The sequence below is a fragment of the Callospermophilus lateralis genome, chromosome 3, assembly GCF_048772815.1.
Source record: "Callospermophilus lateralis isolate mCalLat2 chromosome 3, mCalLat2.hap1, whole genome shotgun sequence".
Taxonomy (NCBI): domain Eukaryota; kingdom Metazoa; phylum Chordata; class Mammalia; order Rodentia; family Sciuridae; genus Callospermophilus; species Callospermophilus lateralis.
In genome coordinates, this window is record NC_135307.1 from 108,745,842 (window position 1) to 108,764,826 (window position 18,985).

Here is an 18,985-nt window from a genome sequence, read left to right on the forward strand (position 1 = left end):
CTGAAGCCTGGAAGCTGAGCATAGGTTCTCAGAAAAACGCCAATTATGAAAAGATAAACCACAGCCAGAACCCAGGCTGGGTGGAAGCAAGGCATGATGGGCTACCATGACTTCCTACTTGGGTGTGTTCCACAGGGGGGACGTTGGTTACGATGGTCAGGGAGGACATCCTGGCTCGAGTGGGAGGAAATAGATGAAGCTGGGGCTGCAATGGCTTGAAGGGTGAGAGAACCTGAAGAGAGATGTGGAGCAGAGAACTGAGGTGCCCCATCCATGCTTCACACAGTGAGAATATCAGGTGCAGGCTCAGATGCCACAAATGACCAAGACTCTCGTCCTCAGTAGTGGGTGGTGGAGCACCCATGGCACAGGGTTGTCACCTTGGGGTCTGGCCTCAGCCTCCCCACCATCCTCACCCATCTTGTGTGTTTCAGGAAGGTCTGACGGCTCTGCATGCGGCTGCTGAAGGAGTGCACCCTGACTGTGTGCAGCTGCTCCTCAGGGCCGGGAGCGACGTGAACGCCCTCACCCAGGTAGCGACGTCTCCTGATGTCTGCCCTCAGCCCCCACAGGTGTGAGATGCAGATGGATCCCAGAGTGCTGTGTCAACCCCACGTTGGGAGGACCTGTTACACTGCACTGATGCCTCCTTCCCTCTAGAAAAGGCTGAGCTGCCTCCACTACGCAGCTCTTGGTGGCTCTGAGGACATGTGCCGGGCCCTCATTCATGCAGGAGGCTGCACCAATGTGGCTGATCATGTAAGTGTGGGGGCCTCAACGGAAGGGGTCCCCATTGCAAAGTCTCCCATGACCACCCTGATTAAGCACAGCAGGGAGAAAGGGGCACTTCAGCCATTGAGAGTGGGGGGTGCTGGGACCAGGGGAGCTGGCAGCACTTAGGAAAGTCAAATAATGTTCTATCTGGAACGGGACTGAAATCAAGCTTGCTCTTTGTCCCAGCTGAATTGTCTGCTTCTCTTTTCTGCTCATTTATGCACTGAGTCTTTCTTTCCCCTGGTCTTAGGGGTGGAACTCAGGGGTGCTCTAACACTGAGCTGCATCCCCACCACTTTTTATTTTTAATTTTGAAACCCACTTCTGAAAATAACAGCATTTTCTTTCTTTTTCCTTTTGGTACCTGGGATTGAATTCAGGGTGCTTAACCACTTAGCTACATCCCCAGTCCCTTTTAAATATTTTATTTATAGAGACAGGGTCTCGCTGAATTGCATAGGGCCTTGCTAAGTTACTGAGGCTGGCTTTGAACTTGGAATCCTCCTGCCTCAACCTCCCTAGTTGCTGGGATCACAGGCATGTGCCACTGCACCTGGCCCAAGATAATGGCATTTTCCATTCAGGAGGGCAGAGCCTTCGTGTCTTAATCACCTCTTGAAGGTCCCACCTCCCAACACTGTTGCACTGGGGATTGAGTTTCCAACACGTGAACTCTGGGGGCCACATTCAAACCCCAGCATGTAAGGAATACAATTCAGCAATGCAAAGGAAGAAACTATTGACATGTGCAACAACTTGGATAGATCTCAAGGGAATTATGTTGGGTGAAAAAAGACAGTCTCAAAGTTCATGTCTGTCTGATTCTACTTTTACAACTTTTTTTTTTTTTTTTTTTTTTTTTTTTTGGTGTATGTGCTACTGGTGATTGAACCCTGGGACTTTCTACCACTGAGCTACATCGCCGGCCCTTCTTTGTTCCTTCCTTCCTTCCTTCCTTTCTTTCTTTTCTTTTCTTTCTTTTTCATGAAGTTGCTAGGGTCTCACTAAGTTCTGAAGCTGGCCTTGAGCTTCTGATCCTCCTGCCTCGGCCTCCTGATTTGCAGGGGCTACAGGTGTGTATCACTATGCCCAGCCCACGTATTTGACATTCTTGAAGTGAAAAAAAATAGAAATAAACAGATTTTGTTGCTGGGGGTTAGGGATAGGGGTGAGCTTCTAGATAGAGGAGGGAGAAGGGTCATACAAGGACAACATAAGGGCTCCTTGTGATGAACTGTTCTGTGTCTTGACTGTGCGGCAGATATAGAAACCTACACAGGTGATAAAATTGCATGGAAGTAAACACACAACAAATGCAAGTGAAACTGGAACAGTTTAAATATCAGTGGATTTTCTGATCTTGTCAATACTCTCCTTGGGATATTTACAGTAGCATTGGGGAAACGACTACAGCACACACCAGATATCTCTGTATTGTTTTCTAATTGCATATGAATCTGTGATAATTTCAAACTTTAAATTTAAATTAGAAAAGGCTTTGCTTGTATATATACTTAAAAAATCTCTGGAATTAGTCAGATAAAAGCAGTAATTGGAGCTGGGCATGGTGGTACATGCCTGTAACCCCAGCGACTTGGAAGGCTGAGGAAGGAGGACCATGAGATCAAAGTCAGCTTCAGCAACTTAGCAAGGCCCTGTCTCAAAATAAAAAATAAAGAGGGCTGGGGATGAGGCTCAGAGGTTAAGCACCCCTGGGTTCAATCCCCAGTAGTGCCCCCTGCTTGAGAAAAGCAGTAACTGATTATCAGTGGGGTTGGTGGGTAGGGAGGATGGGGCAGAAGGGTGATGGGTTGGGAAGACCTTTTGTCCTTTTTGGTTCTTTTGGATTTTATTGACAAAATGTAAAATAGTGAAAAAGCTGTACTTATTTTCTTACCATTCTCCTTCCCCACCACATGGCTCAGACCCGTTTCCTGGAAGACCAGGCATATCCAGCATATTTTGTTTTGGTATCTCTAGCCTGCCACCTCCTGGGAAGCCACCATGGTGGCTCCTGCCCTTCGGCCACTGTCCGGTCTGGGCTCGTGCCCTCTCACAGGACTTCTTTTGGCCTGGTTTTGATACCACATTCATCTGCAAATGATTTCAGGAGACAGGTTGAAGTTTCAGAGTAACTTTACCTGGGTTTTAAAACTTTCTTTTCATGGCACTTGACATTCGGGGTTTGGGATTACATTAAACCTGAAAATAATGACACAGTGGTCATCTTTATAATATTTAACTTTTTCACTTGGAATATGATGTCTTGCTATTTCTTTATGTCTTTCACATCCTTCAGTGATTTTATGTAACTTCTGGCTTACATGAGTCTTGATCATTTCCAGTTATACCCTTCATAGACATTTCATATTGTTTGCCCATCATTGTGAACAGGGTAGCTTTTTAAATTTGTGTCATTTCTCATGGGCTTTAATATAGGAATGCTATTCACTTGGATATTCTTCTCTTCTATACTATTATTATTATTATTATTTTGGGGGATACTTGGGATGGAACCCAGGGGTGCTTAACCACTGAGCCATGTCCTCAGTCCTTTAGAGACAGGGCCTCACTGAGTTGCTGAGACTGGCTTTGAACTTGCAATCCTCCTGCCTCAGTCTCCCAAGCCGCTGGGATTACAGGTGTGTGCCATGCTCCTGAGTTCTAGATGACTTTTTAAAATTAATTCTACTATGGCAGAGTAGGGGCAACTATCTTAACCTGTCTAGATAGATAATCACTTTGTTTATTACAAATGATGGTATTGTGAAAATCTTGTTTTCTAAATACTGAAAAAAACCTTCCCCTAACCTTGGCCTAAACTAGTAATGACAATAGTGGGCATTCTGTAAAATATATATATTTATATGTTCTATAACCTTTTTATGCTGAACAGATGAACATAAATTTCCACAATAAGTATAGATCTATACCATCATCTTCACGGGCTTCACGCTCTTCTACAATATGTGCGTTACTCCATTGCCTAGACACTACTCCTAGATGCTGGGGTAGTGTCTCCATTGTGTTATTTAGTCAGGGGACTAAAGGGGACCACTGGGGATGATATTCCTCAGCCTCAAAAGAGGACTTGGATGAGCACTGGGCTTGGAATGAAGTCTCTTTTATGTTCCTGTCTGATTCTTTTATTCATTCATTTCATACATAAATGGTTATCAGGCACTTGCCTACATGCTGGCCCGTGCTGTGTGTCCTTGGGAAAGTTGCTTAAGTTTTCTGAAGCTCAGTGTTTCCATTTGAAGGTGAAGAACTATTAAGAATGTGTGCTTCCGAGACATGTGGATTAATAGAGAATCTGAAGGTGGTGTTGCCAGAAGAGGCCTTAACAAAGATCACTTACCAGATGAAGATAGCAGAGGACAGGAAATGGCTTGTCCAGTGTCACCCAGTGAGCACACCTCCAAGATGGCATAGTAGTCTCAATCTTGGATGTGTAGACCCTCACTCACTTTGAGGACCAGTATTACAAATGGCTTCAGGAATTCAGGTGGTCTGTGACTGCCTCAGACCACCAATGTAGTTTAAGATGCCAAAAGGGCTAGACCCAAAAGCACTCTACCCCTCCCTGCTCCTGACTCCCAGCCCCAATCTGCAGCTGGGCAGGTCCTGGGAGGGACACATCCATTGATCCATGTGTCTCCTCCCACAGCAGGGTACTTCTCCTGTGCACCTGGCTGTGAGGCACAACTTCCCTGCCCTGGTCCAGCTCCTCATCGAGGCCCGCAGTAACCTGGATGCCATCGACAATGTAAGTGTCTACAGAAACATCCAGGCCCAGGGAGCCTCTGGGTGCTCTCTAAGGCTGGCAGGGCTGGGCCATGGCTCCCAGAGTGGCCCGGAGTAAAGAAATTTGCTTTTTAGCTTTTATTTCTAGTTTATTTTATTTTCCCATAATTTTTATTGGTACATTATAATTATATGTAATGATAACCTTAGTTGTTACTCTTTTTAGCTTTTAAAAATGTTGTTTGATGCTGAGTTGTGGTGGCACATGCCTGTAATCTCACCAACCTGGGAGACTCAGGCAGAAGGATCACAAGTTTGAGGCCAGCCTCAACAACTTAGAAAGGCCCTAAACAACTTAGCAAGACCCTGTCTCAAAATAAGAAAATAAAAAGGGAATATATATTGCTCAGTGATAAAGTGCCCCTGGATTAAATTCCCAGTACCATTTTTTTAAAAATGTTGTTTGAATATCTGTTAAAAGCATATCATTTTATTAACCATTTCTCTATTTTGAACATTTTGGATGTTTTCCAGTTTTTATTATGAGATAGACTTTATATATATATATATACACATACATACATACACACATGCATATAATATGTATATGTTATATATGTAGTACATATAATATTATCTATTATATAACATACATAATATTGTATATAATATTAGGTAATATATATATATATGTACATACACACACAAACACACACACACACACACACACACACACACAATGCTGCAGTAAACATCTCATATTCAACTTTCATTGATTTCTTTTCCCTAGAGAAAATTCTCAGGGGATAGGTGAAGGGGCATTCTTATATAACAAGAGTCCTGAGTCCTGAAGTTATGATCTATAAGGAGCCCTTTTAAATCCCTGTCCCCACAACCATCCCCACAACCATATCACAGTCAGTGCCAGCCCACACAACCATTGGAGAATGGGAAGCAGTTTGGTAGACTATGTCATATACCTTTGCAAAGATCTGCATTTGCCCTTCAGGGAATGGAGCCTCAAGAAATATATTAAAAGCTCATGCACAGAGGCTTTTATTGTAAGGATAGGGATGTACCTCAGCGTGTGCAAGGAAGGCTCTGGGCTTGATCTCTGCACACACACACCCCCGCTCCAAAATCAACCTAAAACATTATTCACTATTAATTCTCAACTTAAAAATGACCCAAATATTTAATAATAGAGAAATGATTAGGTAAATTATGGTACAGGCATAAATAGGCCATTACAGAGTTTAGTAAAAATGGTGTTTATTAGAGTTTATAATACATGGCAAGCATTATGGTAGGTGGAGAAATAAGATTCAGAGTGTATGTACAAGATGATCTCAAATATATAAAAGGACTAGAAATTCACCAGGCTCATAATGGAGTGTTATGTTTATGATTAAACACAGCTCACCCCCACCCCCCCGCCCCACAGCATAACTTTGTTAAGGCCCATTTGGGCCTGTCCCACCCTGGTCCTGCCCTGGCACTGAGCCGCACGCCATCACACTTGCTTTTCTGCTCATCTGTCCCCTTGACTTCTCCAGAGGCAGCAGACGCCCCTCCACCTGGCCGCTGAGCACGCCTGGCAGGACATAGCAGAGATGCTCCTCGTTGCTGGGGTCGACTTAACCCTGAGAGATAAGGTACCTCTGCTCAGAGCCGGCCTCCCTCTCGAGCCATCCTGGCTCCTTCTTTGCTGGAGACCCTGCTGCAAATGTCTGTTTCCTTCAGTCCTCTCCCCTGCTCAAAAGCAGCCTCCTTGAGAAAGCATTCCTGCCCTCCCACTCCCTGCCCTCCCTCCTCTGAGGTCCCTCAGCCTCCACCCAGGCTCTGTCTCTTGGCCCCCATGAGATGGTGAACTCCCCCAATCACCTTGAGGGGTTGTGGGGAGTAGCAAGAGTACTGTATCACCACCCAACACTCTCTGCATGTGCACCAGGCTTTGGGGACACTTCCTGGCACACTGTGCCTGTGGGTGGCTACCTCCTCCAGTGATTGGAAGTCTCTGAGGAGCTGAAGGCTTGGGATGAGGCTGGAGATCACAGGTGCATGAGGGGAGGGCACTTGCACACCTCACTCAGCAAGGTCAGCCTGGGTGGGGGGTCAGAGTTGGGAACCAGGATCAGGTTAGGCCTGGGAAACGGCTCCCTGCTTTGAGTTGGGCCCCCAGGGAAGCTGGCCAGATGCCAAGAGCAATTTCCCATCCCACTGTGGGTCCCTGAGGTGACTGGAAGGCCTGGGGCACAGGAGCTGGCACCAGCAGGAGGGTGAACAAACATGAACCAATGAGCCCACACTGTCTTCTCGGGGCTCTGATTTCTTCATCTGAAAAATAGGGCTGGGGAGGTCGGGGTTGTGGCTCAGTGGTAGAATGCTTGCCTAGCATGCATGAGGTAATGGGTACAATCCCCGACACCACATTAAAAAAAAATAAACAAATAAAATAAAGGTATTGTGTCCATCTACAACTAAAAAAAATGGGGTTGGGGTTAACATGAGCTCACAGGCTATTTACAGTCAGTGGCAGAGGCCATGCTGCACCCCTCCTGTGGAAACTCGGGCTTTCCTTCTGCCTCTTGCTTGCAGCAAGGAAAAACCGCCCTGGCAGTGGCCGCCCGCAGCAACCACGTCAACCTGGTGGACATGATCATAAAAGCAGACCGTTTCTACAGGTTGGAGAAGGTATGGGGGCCCCATGTTCCACTGGTTCCTTATGTTGGGAAGAGAACAGCCTCAGCTCTGGGTAGAGCTGGCTTTGAGTTCAGGTCCTGGCCAGTTCTGGGGTCCCTGTCTCCAAGTGGGTGAGAATCCCTGCTTTGCACCCAGGCAAACTGAGACTGAGGTCCACACCTGTGTTCTTGCGGCTAGACACTGCAGTAGCTCCTGGTGAATGCACGTGACTGAATTGCATGGGTGAATAAGGAGATGGCAAGTTGGTTCCATCTCACTGACATCTCCGGGTGATTGAAATTGCAGGATATTTCGTTTAGGTGACTTTCTGAACCTAGAGGGAAAGTGTGCTGGAAATGATTGGTGATATCCTCCATAGACGGGGGAAGCAGAGGAACACAATGTAAGGTCATGTATGGGCTGTTCCAATCAGCAAATAGTAATAGGGAATGGGGAGTTTTTTGGGTGTCCTTGGGGATGTCTTCATACATAGAAAACTTTTGCATTTGCTTTAGTTTTTGAAATTAATGTGAACTTTTTTCAAAGTACTAGAGATTGAACCCAGGGCAAGTGCTTGCTAGACAATTGCTTTACCACTGAGCACACTATCCGTCCTTTTTTATTTTATTTTGAGACAGAGTCTCACTAAGTTGTCCAAGCTGGCCTTGAGCTTGTGATTCTCCTGCCTCAGCCTCCCAAGCCACTGGGTTGTCAGGCATGCACCACCATGCCAAGCCCTAAGAAACAATTCTTTTTTAGTTGTTGATGTATGTTTATTTTATTTATTTATATGTGGTCCTGAGACTCAAATCCAGAGCCTCACACATGCTAGGCAAGTGCTCTACCACTGAGCTACAACCCTAGCCCCTAAGAAACAATTTTTTAACACCCTGGTGAGAACCAGGCTCCTGTGTCATCACCTCCCAGGTGAGTGGCCACAGAGGGTTGACCAGGATGCAAAATCTGGAGCTGCAAATGCCAGGATATTTTTTTCACCTTGAACTTTGAAACAACCAGAACTCAACATCCATTACCTTTAGGGGGGCCTTGGGTTTTTGTGAGTTTAATTTATGCTATTTCTGAATTCTTCTGTAACCCCTGATGTTATTACCCACTTTGCCTAGGAAGGACCCTGTAACCCCAGCCTTCACTATCTGCTGGGATTTGGTAAGCCTGATGTTTGGCCTGCCTGGTTTTGGCCATAGCTTCTGAGTCATTCTGTTGACAACATGCTGTAAGAACCCCAAAGGGACTGGGACTGTGGATCAGTGGTAGAAGGCTTGTTTAGCATGCACAGGGCCCAAAACACAAACAAATCAAAAACCAAATCAAACAAAAAGCACTGAGAGAGAAAGGCTTCTGACCAGAGGAATTTGGGAAGGCCTCCCGGAGGAGGTGGCACAGGAGTGCTCTTTTGAATATGGCAGTGGGGTTGACGGTCAGGGAGGAGAGAAACAGAATTCTGGGTGGAAGGAGTGTGTGAGCACCTTGGGTTCCAAAGCATGGCATGGAGTCAGGACCCCCGTGGACATTGAGCCTCAGGCCCCACTGACTCCGGTTCCAGGCTCCCCAGCAGAGGTAGTCGTAGGGTAACTGGGGCTGCAGCCCTGTATTACTCCTATTCAAACCACGAGAGGGAGCTTGGCACGGAAACCCCCTCCCATGGCTTCTTCACTTTTGGGATCTTCCCACAGGACCACCTTTCATGCAGGGACCCCAGTGACTCCTCGGGGAAGAGCTTGTCCTTTAAGCAGGACCATCGGCAAGAAACACAGCAGTTCCGCTCTGTGCTGTGGCGACTGGCCTCCAGGTATCTGCGGCCCCAGGAGTGGAAGAAGCTGGCATGTTCCTGGGAGTTCACCGAGGCACACATCTATGCCATCGAGCAACAGTGGACAGGTACCAGCCTGCCCCCCTCCCAGCAACCAGGGCACCGAGGGGTGAGGGGCACTTGAGTTGTTCTGTGCTCCTGAGGAAAAAGGCTGTGCAACCCACATGCCCCTTCCCAACTCTGGCCCCTTGCACGGGGTGTATGCCCTCCTCTCCCTCCTGTGACCCGAGGACTTCCCAGTCTTCAGAATCAACCTAAGCTGAGAGTCCAAACGTAAACTCTATTACAGATAGGAATTCTCATGTATTATAAAGGAGATTTGTAAATTGTGGGAGTTGGGGCAAATACTATTTAATTGTGTTGAGATAAGTGGGTTGACCAGTTGAGTTTTCCCACCAGTCACATCAAGGGCAAGCACCATGAGGAAGTGTGTGCTGAGGACCCACAGAAGAACACAAAAAGTCACAGGATACAGTGAACCAACTAATCTGGATCTGATGATGTGGCCAAGCATCTGTCTGCAGAAAGAGCTGACTTACAGGGTTTAAAACACATTAACCCCCAACACTGGATACAGGATAGTGTGGACAGTTACTTCCCAAACCTGGTTGTATGCTGGGATCACCTGAGAAGCTTTGAAACTGCTCAAGGCCTAAGCCATACCCAGACTCGGGCATATCTGCATTGGGGTGAGGTGAGCCCCTGGTGCCAATATTTTCCCATGCTTTCCAGATCTTTCCAAGGTGCAGCTAAGGCTGAGAACGTCTGGTGTAGGGAAAAGAACATGGCCAGCTCTGCCTCTCAGTAAGCCCTCTTCTCATCTGGAAAACAGGGCCACTAGCATGCAAGGCACAGATTGTGACCAGTCGAAGAGATGAGGCACATAATTGTGTGCATCCTGCTATGGTAGGGACATATGCCATTTCTTTCTTTCTTCAGAGTGACACTGACAGGTTGTGTAGCGGATGCTCAGGAGAAAGCCTGGGACTAGGGATGTTCTAGGTCTCTGAGATACAAACTCTGACACCCCATCTGAAATGCTGCTCCTCCCCACCCCCAGCCACCTCTGGGCTGAGCCTGCTAGAGAGGCCTGAGGTGGTCCTTGGCCTTTTTTGTAGCTGGGCATGCTCAGGAGGCTACAGAAGGCCACATAGACATGGTTGGCTCCTCTCTCTTTCCTTGTCATCCTCAGGCACCAGGAGCTATCAGGAGCATGGCCACAGGATGCTGCTCATCTGGCTGCATGGCGTGGTCATGGCTGGTGAGAATCCCAGTAAAGCGCTGTTCGAGGGCCTGGTAGCCATTGGCAGGAGAGACCTGGCTGGTAAGAGTTGGACTCACAAGCTGTGTGCCCCTAGCTGGAATGTGGCCCAGCCCCAAGGGGCTGCTCAGACCAGAAAGTTGTGATGCTAACTGAATCTTCCAGATTCCTAGTCCTAGCCCTCCTTCCTCCTCAAACCCAGGAGAAGCCTTGGGCAAATCACAGTGCCCCCTGGCCCTGGTTTCTCCATCCCTGTAGTGAGAGTGGAAGGCCTAAACGAACCTTCTGATTTTCACAACCCCCTATAATCTCTCCCTTGCCAACCCTCCATGCCTTGAATTTCGCCCCTAGTTTGGAATAAGTCTAGAACAGCCTTCAGACTTCTTTTTCACAAAATAAGACTTGAGAACCCAACTGGCTTAATATGAGTTGAACCAGTCAGATCTGGAAAATAAAACTTCTGAAGTCATCACAACCTACTTAATCATGCCAATCCCAAAATCCTGATTTGGGACTCAGAGAGTCCCGTGGGACCTTCAGGCCAGGAGGATAAAAGGTCTGGCACTAATTCCTCATTAAAAAACAAAATCAGCTCACGACAAAAAAGTTTTAAATACTGTAATGTCCCTAGGGTGCTGGATGTCCCGTGGCTGCCATAGGCAAGGTGGGAAAACAGAGAATTATTTGGGGGTGGAGGAATTAGGGATGGCTTTTATCTTTTTCCAAAATATTCTCATATAAAGTTGTTGTACCTTTTCTTAGCACCAAGTCTGGCAGGAAATTAAAATATAAAACCTGCCCTGGAGGGTAGAACTGAAGCCATAAGATTCTTGTGTTTTGCAGAGAGTATTAGGAAGAAAGCAAATGCTGAGCCGAAGGCCCCCAGGAGGTGCACAGCCATGTAATCAGGGGCCACCTGAACAGAAGATGACCAACCCTTAAGTGCTTTTCAAATGACCACTGTTAACAGACCCACAACTGTTTCTACTGAAGTGTGTAGTGAAGCAGACACCAGCAGGCAAATGCTTATAATCCTTTTGGGGAGGACTGGTCCAGAGGCCTGTTCTAGGTTTTGCAGATGATCCCGTCCCAGGTCCTTTGGCTCTTTGCTCATTTTCATCTCCATTTTCTTGGACACTCACAGTCTCTTCCCTGCTATTCAAGGGACATCTTTACAGATAGAACACTGAGGCCCAGGGAGGAGTAGCTACTTGCCCAGAGTTCTGTTGTCAAACCCAGTAGGCCTCCCACCCAACCCGGGGAAAGGGCTCCATCTGTCTCTTTCAAAATGAGCTCTTCTTAATTTGTTCACTGTTAGTGTGTGCTTGTGTTTTGCTGTACTGAGATAGAACCCAGGGGCTCTCTACCACTGAGCTACATCCCCAACAGCTTTTTATTTTTTTTATTTTGAGACAAGGTGTCACTAAATTGCTGAAGCTGACCTCAAAGTTGTGATCCTTCTGCTTTAGCCTCAGCAGCTAGGATTACAGGTGTGTGTTTGTCCACTCCTGGTTTGTTCACTGGTTTTTAAGAATGGCACGCTTGTCCCACACCTACCTGTAGTTACAAATTTATTTGTATATTTGGACAGGAGGGGTGCTGTTGTGAGTGGCGCTATTAATAATTATTTGGAGGTGGATTGTTTTTAAATGCAAGCATATATTCGATCCCACCAATCATCAAACAAACAATTAACGCAAAAAGTGTTGGTTGTGCTGGAGCACCCTAACTGCATCTAATGCACACTAATTAAACACTACAAGCACATCATACAATACTAAGGCAACCTCGGGTCCCAAAGTACCTCTGATGCCACACAACTTCTCTTAACAAGAGCAGATGTTGTTATTGTCCAGTGGTTCTCTCCCAGTTGGACATCAGGGAATGGTGGATTCGATCTGGGGATGGATGGACAGCAAGGTGGCCAGTCTCACTGATTCCTCAGAGCAAAGCTCTCTGATGTGGCAGGACAAGCAGTTTATGTGCAGTTCCAAGTTGGTGCTCATTGTTATCATGCTCCAGTGTTGTTCTGCCTGTCTCTAGATGATGGTCCTTATCAACTGTGTCCAGTTGTGACTAAGCATGCCTGTGGCTGCTGTTCTTTACAGCTAGCAACTTAGTGAGTCCCAGCGTGGCCTGGCATGTCTATGGCAGAGGCTCCTTACAAGTGCATGCTCATTTCCCCCTCTTATTGTATAATTTTTTAAAGTATTTTTAAAATATGTTTTAGTTGTAGTTGGACACAATACCTTTATTTATTTATTTTTATGTGGTGCTGAGGATCGAACCCAGCGCCTCGCATGTGCTAGGCGAGTGCTCTATGCTGAGCCACAACCCCAGCCCTTATTTTATAATTTTTATTTTTTAAAAAACTTTTTAAATTTTGAAATCATTTCAGACTTACAAAAAAGTTGCAGAAATAGTATGAAGAATTTCCAAATACCCTTCAAGCAGCTTTCCCAAATATTAACGTCTTACGTAACTACAGTATACTCTTTTAAACCAGGAAATTAACACTGTGCAATGCTATTTGCTAATATCAGACCTGATCCAAATTTTGCTGGTTGAGCCATTCATGTCTTTTCTCTGGACCAGGATCCAGTCCAGGATCACTGATGGCATTTAGGTGTCATTCTTCTGTACTTTTTTTTTTTTTTTTTATGGTGCTTGGGGTTGAATCTAGGGTTTTGCATATGCCGAGCACATGCTCTACCACTGAGCTAAATGCCAACCCTCTTTTCATTTTTAATAGCCGCACACAAAGGGTCACTGTTTTGGAGCAGTATAATCCAGTAGAATGTTCTACAAAAATGCTTTCTATCTGCCCTGTCCAAGATGGTATCCACTAGTGACCTGTGGCTATTGAGCACTTTAAATGTGGTTAGTGGGTCTGAGGAAATGGATTTTAAATATTATCCTATTTAAATTGTTTGAAAAAATACATGTATACACATTTGGTGGTGCTGGGATTGAGCCCAGACCTTGGGCTTGCTAGGCAAGTGCTCTACCACTGAGCTACACCCCCCACCTCCATCGTTTGAGATGTAAATAGACAAGTGACAACCACACTGGACCACAGAGCCAATCTGAGCTTGGCTTTCAGGTGCCAGGCAAGCACAGATTGTGGGGCTCGGTCACCCCAGCAGGAGAGTAGGTTTCTAGGAAAATGTGACTCTTTGGAAGCTTTTTGATTTCCTACAATTCAGAAACCATCTGTGCAGAATAACCTAGAAGTTCTGCCAGAAAGCGATTGGTATCTAGTGGGGACTGTCTTGCGTGTGGCACAGCTGTGGCCATTCTAGGAGCCCATGTCTCAGAAAAGTTCCCCACAAAGTTCTCCCCTGGGCTGGGACTGACAGGAGACAGAATCAGAACTGTTAAAGCAGAAAGAGGCTTCAGTTGTCACTTGTGGCGGGTGGCATACACGGTGGTCCAGTCCTCTGAGAGGCAATCTGGCTTTGTCTATCCAAACCACAGACATCTCTCCCCCTTGGCCCAGCAATCCCACTTCTAGGGACATGTCCTATGATAAGTCAATATATGTACCTAATGTCATATGAGGTTTTTTATCACTACATTGTTTCCAATCTTTTGTTTTTCATTTTATTTTTGTTACCAGGGATTCAACCTAGAGGCACCTAACCGCTGAGTCACATCCCCAACCCTTTTTACTTTTTTATTTTGAGATAGGGTCTTGCTAAGTTGCTTAGGGCCTCAGCTAAATTGCTGAGGCTGGCCTTGAACTTATGATCCTCCTGCCTCAGCCTCCTAAGCCACTGAGATTACAGGCATGAAGTACCATGCCTGGTCAATCTTTTGTTTTTTAAAAATAAACTGAATGACCATCTTCAGAGGATAAAGTATGGTTCAATAATTAAAACAAAAGAGGGGCTGGGGATGTGGCTCAAGCGGTAGCATGCTTGCCTGGCATGCATGCGGCCTGGGTTCGATCCTCAGCACCACATACAAAGATTTTGTGTCCGCCGAAAACTAAAAAAAAAAATAAATAAATAAAATTCTCTCTCTCTCTCTCTTTAAAATAATAATAAAAAAATAAAACAAAAGATCATAGATACTTTCCAAGTATTGTTTCAAAAGAGCTTCAGGATAAATTAAGTAGAAAAAAATCAAGATCTGATCATATGGTGCATATGGTATGCTGATTGTGTAAGAAAGGAAAGAAACCAAAAATATATTTTATTTGCTGATATTTGTATAAATAAAAGAAGGATATATTGGAATTCTCTGTACCTTCTGCCCAACTTTTCTCTAAATCTAAAAATAAAATTATAAAAAGGAATAAAAGAAAAAGCTTTTAAAAATCAACCCATCAGGCTGGGCACAGTGGTAAGCACTTGTAATCCTCAGGTAGCAGAGGCTGGAGAATCACCTGAACCCAGGTACTGTAGTTTGGACCTGGAATGTCCTCCAAAGACCTGTGGGTTGAAGGATTGGCCCCCAGCTGGTGGCACTATTGGGAAGTGGTGGATCCTTTTAGGAAGTACAGCCTATTAGAAGAAAGTTAAGTCACTTGATGCCCTTGATGGGGATATCAGGATGCCGGTCTCTTCCTCTTCCTCCTTGCTTCCTGGCTGCCTGGAGGTGAACAGATATCCTCCTTCATGTGCTTCTGCCATGATGGGTTGTGCTACCACAGCAACAGGTCCAAGTGACCTAGGACTGAAACCGTGAGCAAAAATAAACCTTTCCTCCTTAAAAGTTGATTATCAATGAGAGGTGGGAGGGAAAGGGAGAGAGAAGGGAAATTGCATGTAAATGGAAGGAGACCCTCAGGGGTATACAAAATTACATACAAGAGGAAGTGAGGGGAAAGGGGGAAAAATATAAGGGGGAGAAATGAATTACAGTAGAGGGGGTAGAGAGAGAAGAGGGGAGGGGAGGGGGGGAGGGGGGATAGTAGAGGATAGGAAAGGCAGCAGAATACAACAGACACTAGTATGGCAATATGTAAATCAATAGATGTGCAACTGATGTGATTCTGCAATCTGTATATGGGGTAAAAATGGGAGTTCATATCCCACTTGAATCAAAGTGTGAAATATGATATAGCAAGAACTATGTAATGTTTTGAACAACCAACAATAAAAATTAAAAAAAAAAAAAAAGTTGATTATCAGGTTGGGGCTGGGGCTCAGCGGTAGAGCTCTTGCCTAGCACGTGCGAGGCCCTAGGTTTGATTCTCAGCACCACATTAAAAAAAATAATAAACAAATAAAATAAAATATTTTTTAAAAAGTTGATTATCTCAGATATTTTGTTCCAGAGACAAGAAGCTAACTAATACACTAGGAGTTCGAAACCAGCATGGGTAACATAGCAGGACCCCATCTCAAACAAAACAAACAAAAAAAAAAAAAGAAGAAGAAGAGAAAGAAAAGACCAACTGTGATGGCAGATTCCTATAGTCCTAACTACTTGGGAGGCTGAGGCAGGAGGATTGCTTGAGTCCAGGAGTTTAAGACCAGCTTGGGCAACATGGCCATTATCTATTCCATTTGGAAAAGTTTTTTTCAAAAAAGTTTTCCAATACTGGGGATTGAACCCAGGAATGCTCTACCTCCGTGCTATACCCCTGTTCCTTTTTATTTTATTTAGAGATAGGGTCTCAATAAATTGGTTTCCAACTCCTTCTGCCTCAGCCTCCGGAGTAGCCGGAATTACAGGTGTCTTTTGTAGTACATGGGACTTCGATAATTTATTTGAATGAATTTTACAAAAAGAATTTTGTATTTTTTTTCCCTGAGGTAAAAAAGCATGTCCTTAAATAAACATTGAAATAATCTCTCAGATTCAATCCTCATTTCTTTTGTTTGGGAAATCCGGGGCACAGTATCAAAGCAGGCAGAAGCCTATCCTGGGTGGGTTCTGTGTGAGCTCAGCTCTCAGCGTGGCCCCACCAGTACACAGTTCCAGAGCACCCCTGTGCTGGCAGCCTTCCCGGAGCCAGTACAGAGGTAAGTAGCCCATAGTTCTTGCCCCCAGAAGCTTAGAGTGAAGGAGAGGGGCTTGGACACGAGTAAGTGTAATATCCTGTAAGTGGCCCTATAGGGGGTGAGTGTGAAGAATTATGGGATTTATTCTTCCTTGAAGAAGGGGGTCTGAGAAGTTCACAGAGGAGAAAGTAGTGGGGAAAAGACAGACTCAGTTAAGAGTGCCATCTATGCAGGGGCCTGGAGGTGTGGCAATAGATGCATCTGAGGATTGGTGTTGCTGGAACAGAGTGTGGAAGGACAAGGAGAGATATGAAGGGGTACAGAAGGAATGCTGGAAATTCATTCTTCACCCCATAATTTAAAAATTGATGTCTCCTAAGACAAAAAAAAAAAAAAACTGAACAGAATAGGTTCCTATAACTGAGCAAGAATCTGCTGCATGACATGCATAGAACCCAGTACCATGTGACTACCTTTTTGCCAAAAGGAAGAACTTTATTGTGGGTCATCTGACAAGGAGGTAGGAGGACACTCAAATCTGTCTCCCTCATCAGCAGCGAAGTCATTTATGTGGCTTTGGGTGAGGGGAACTGGAGGGCTATTGGTTGCAACTGGGAGACTTGGGTCAGCCAGCACTCCAGATGGTCTGCCGGCCCAGGGCATCTTGCGGATGATTCTGGAGCTTCCTGAACTCCTCCCTTTATTCTAGGTCTGTTAGGCCCAATTTTCATTCCTCAGGTTCCACCAAGAACTGAAGGTTATTTTTGGTCAGGTCCTAGGTTTCTGGACCTGCTTCCTTCCTGAAAAACAGCCTGATCAGATTTTAGGGAATTTGCCGTTTTATGGCTTCATTTCACTCCCTCTTTGGAAACGTGCTTCTTTCAGAGCACAGGTTTACCTTGCTAATTATGATTTTCCTTATATTTAAAAAGTACATTTCAATCTTTTCCAATGTGTATTTACTTTCTCTATTGTTATTCCCTCCTTTTGCAAGACATAAGCTTAAAATCTATTTAAATATGCTCTGTAAGCTTATAGATCTATAGTGAAAGCTCTTTCTCCAATGGATTTCAGGTTTCTGGGAGGTGTGGGGCAGACTTTGGGTCACATCACATATCAAAAGGAGCCCATAAAACTCACGTGTTAAGAACTGGGGTGATCTGGAAAAATAAGAGACCGAGAATAGCTAAAGCAATCTTTAGCAAGAAGAGTAAAGTAGGTGGCATCACTATACCAGACCTCAAACTATACTACAGAGCAACAGCATGGTATTGGCACCAAAGTAGACTGGTAGACCAATGGTACAGAATAAAGGACACAGAAACTAACATGCATAATTACACTTATCTTATATTAGACAAAGGCACCAAAAGCATATTGGAGAAAAGATAGCCTCTTCAACAAATGGTGCTGGGAAAACTGGAAATCCATATGCAACAAAATGAAATTAAACCCCTCTCTCTCACCATGCACAAAATTCAAGTCAAAGTGGATCAAGGACCTAGGAATTAAACCAGAGACACTGCGCCTATTAGAAGAAAAGTAGCCCAAATCGCCATCATGTCGGATTAGGCCCCAACTTCCTTAATAAGACTCCTATAGCACAAGAATTAAAATCAAGAATTGATAAATGGGATGGATTCAAGCTAAAAAGCTTCTTCTCAGAAAAAGAAACAATCAGTGAGGTGAATAGAGAGCCAACAGAATGGGAGCAAATTTTTACCACAAGCACATCAGATAGAGCACTAATCTCTAGGATATAAAAAGAACTCAAAAATCTTAATACTGGGGCTGGGGCTGTAGCTCAGTGGGAGAGTGCTTGCCTAGCATGCTTGAGGCACTGGGTTCGATCCTCAGCACCACATAAAAATAAACAAATAAAATAAAGGCATTCTGTTCATCTACAACTACAAAAATTTTTTTTAAAAATCTTAACACCAAAAAACCAAATAACCCAATCAATAAATGGGCCAAGGAACTGAACACACACTTCTCAGAAGATGATATAGAATCAATTTACAAATATATAAAAAAATGTTCAATATCTCTAGCAATTAGAGAAATGCAAATCAAAACTATACTAAGATTTCATCTCACTCCAGTCAGAATGGCAGCTATTAAGAATACAAACAACAGGGGCTGGGGTTGTGACTCAGTGGTAGAATGCTCACCTAGTGCGGGTGAGGCACTGGTTGAATCCTCAGCACCACATAAAAAATAAATAAATAAAGGCATTTTGTCCACCTACAACTAAAAATTAAAAAAAAAAAAAAAGGAATACAAACAATAACAAGTGCTGGCGAGAATGTGGGGGAAAAGACACTCATACATTGCTTGTGGGACTGCAAATTGGTGCAGTCAATATGGAAAGCAGTATGGAGATTTCTTGGAAAACTGGTAATGGAACCACCATTTGACCCAGCTATCCCACTCCTCGGTCTATACCCAAAGGACTTAAAAACAGCATACTACAGGGACACAGCCACATCAATGTTTATAGCAGCACAATTCACAATAGCTAAACTGTTGAACCAACCTAGATGCCCTTCAGTAAATGAATGGATAAAGAAAATGTGGTATATATACACAATGGAATATTACTCAACATTATAAGAGAGTAAAATCATGGCATTTGCAGGTAAATGGATGGAGCTGGAGAATATAATGCTAAGTGAAATAAGCCAATCCCAAAATATCAAATGCTGAATGTTTTCTCTGATATAAGGATGCTGGATT

General features: G+C 44.6%; 1 protein-coding gene across 1 annotated transcript in view; it reads left to right on the top strand.

Annotated features, from left to right (window-relative positions):
• Ankdd1a (ankyrin repeat and death domain containing 1A) overlaps positions 1-11,227 on the top strand; it is a 28,545-nt gene extending 17,318 nt beyond the window's left edge. Inside the window, exons 8-15 of the mRNA XM_076848628.2 lie at positions 435-533; positions 661-759; positions 4,445-4,543; positions 6,078-6,176; positions 7,120-7,215; positions 8,898-9,102; positions 10,227-10,358; positions 11,139-11,227. Coding sequence (XP_076704743.2) covers positions 435-533; positions 661-759; positions 4,445-4,543; positions 6,078-6,176; positions 7,120-7,215; positions 8,898-9,102; positions 10,227-10,358; positions 11,139-11,200 — 891 coding nt within the window. The 3' untranslated portion in view covers positions 11,201-11,227. The remainder of the gene's footprint in view (positions 1-434; positions 534-660; positions 760-4,444; positions 4,544-6,077; positions 6,177-7,119; positions 7,216-8,897; positions 9,103-10,226; positions 10,359-11,138) is intronic.
• Positions 11,228-18,985: the final 7,758 nt, after the last annotated feature.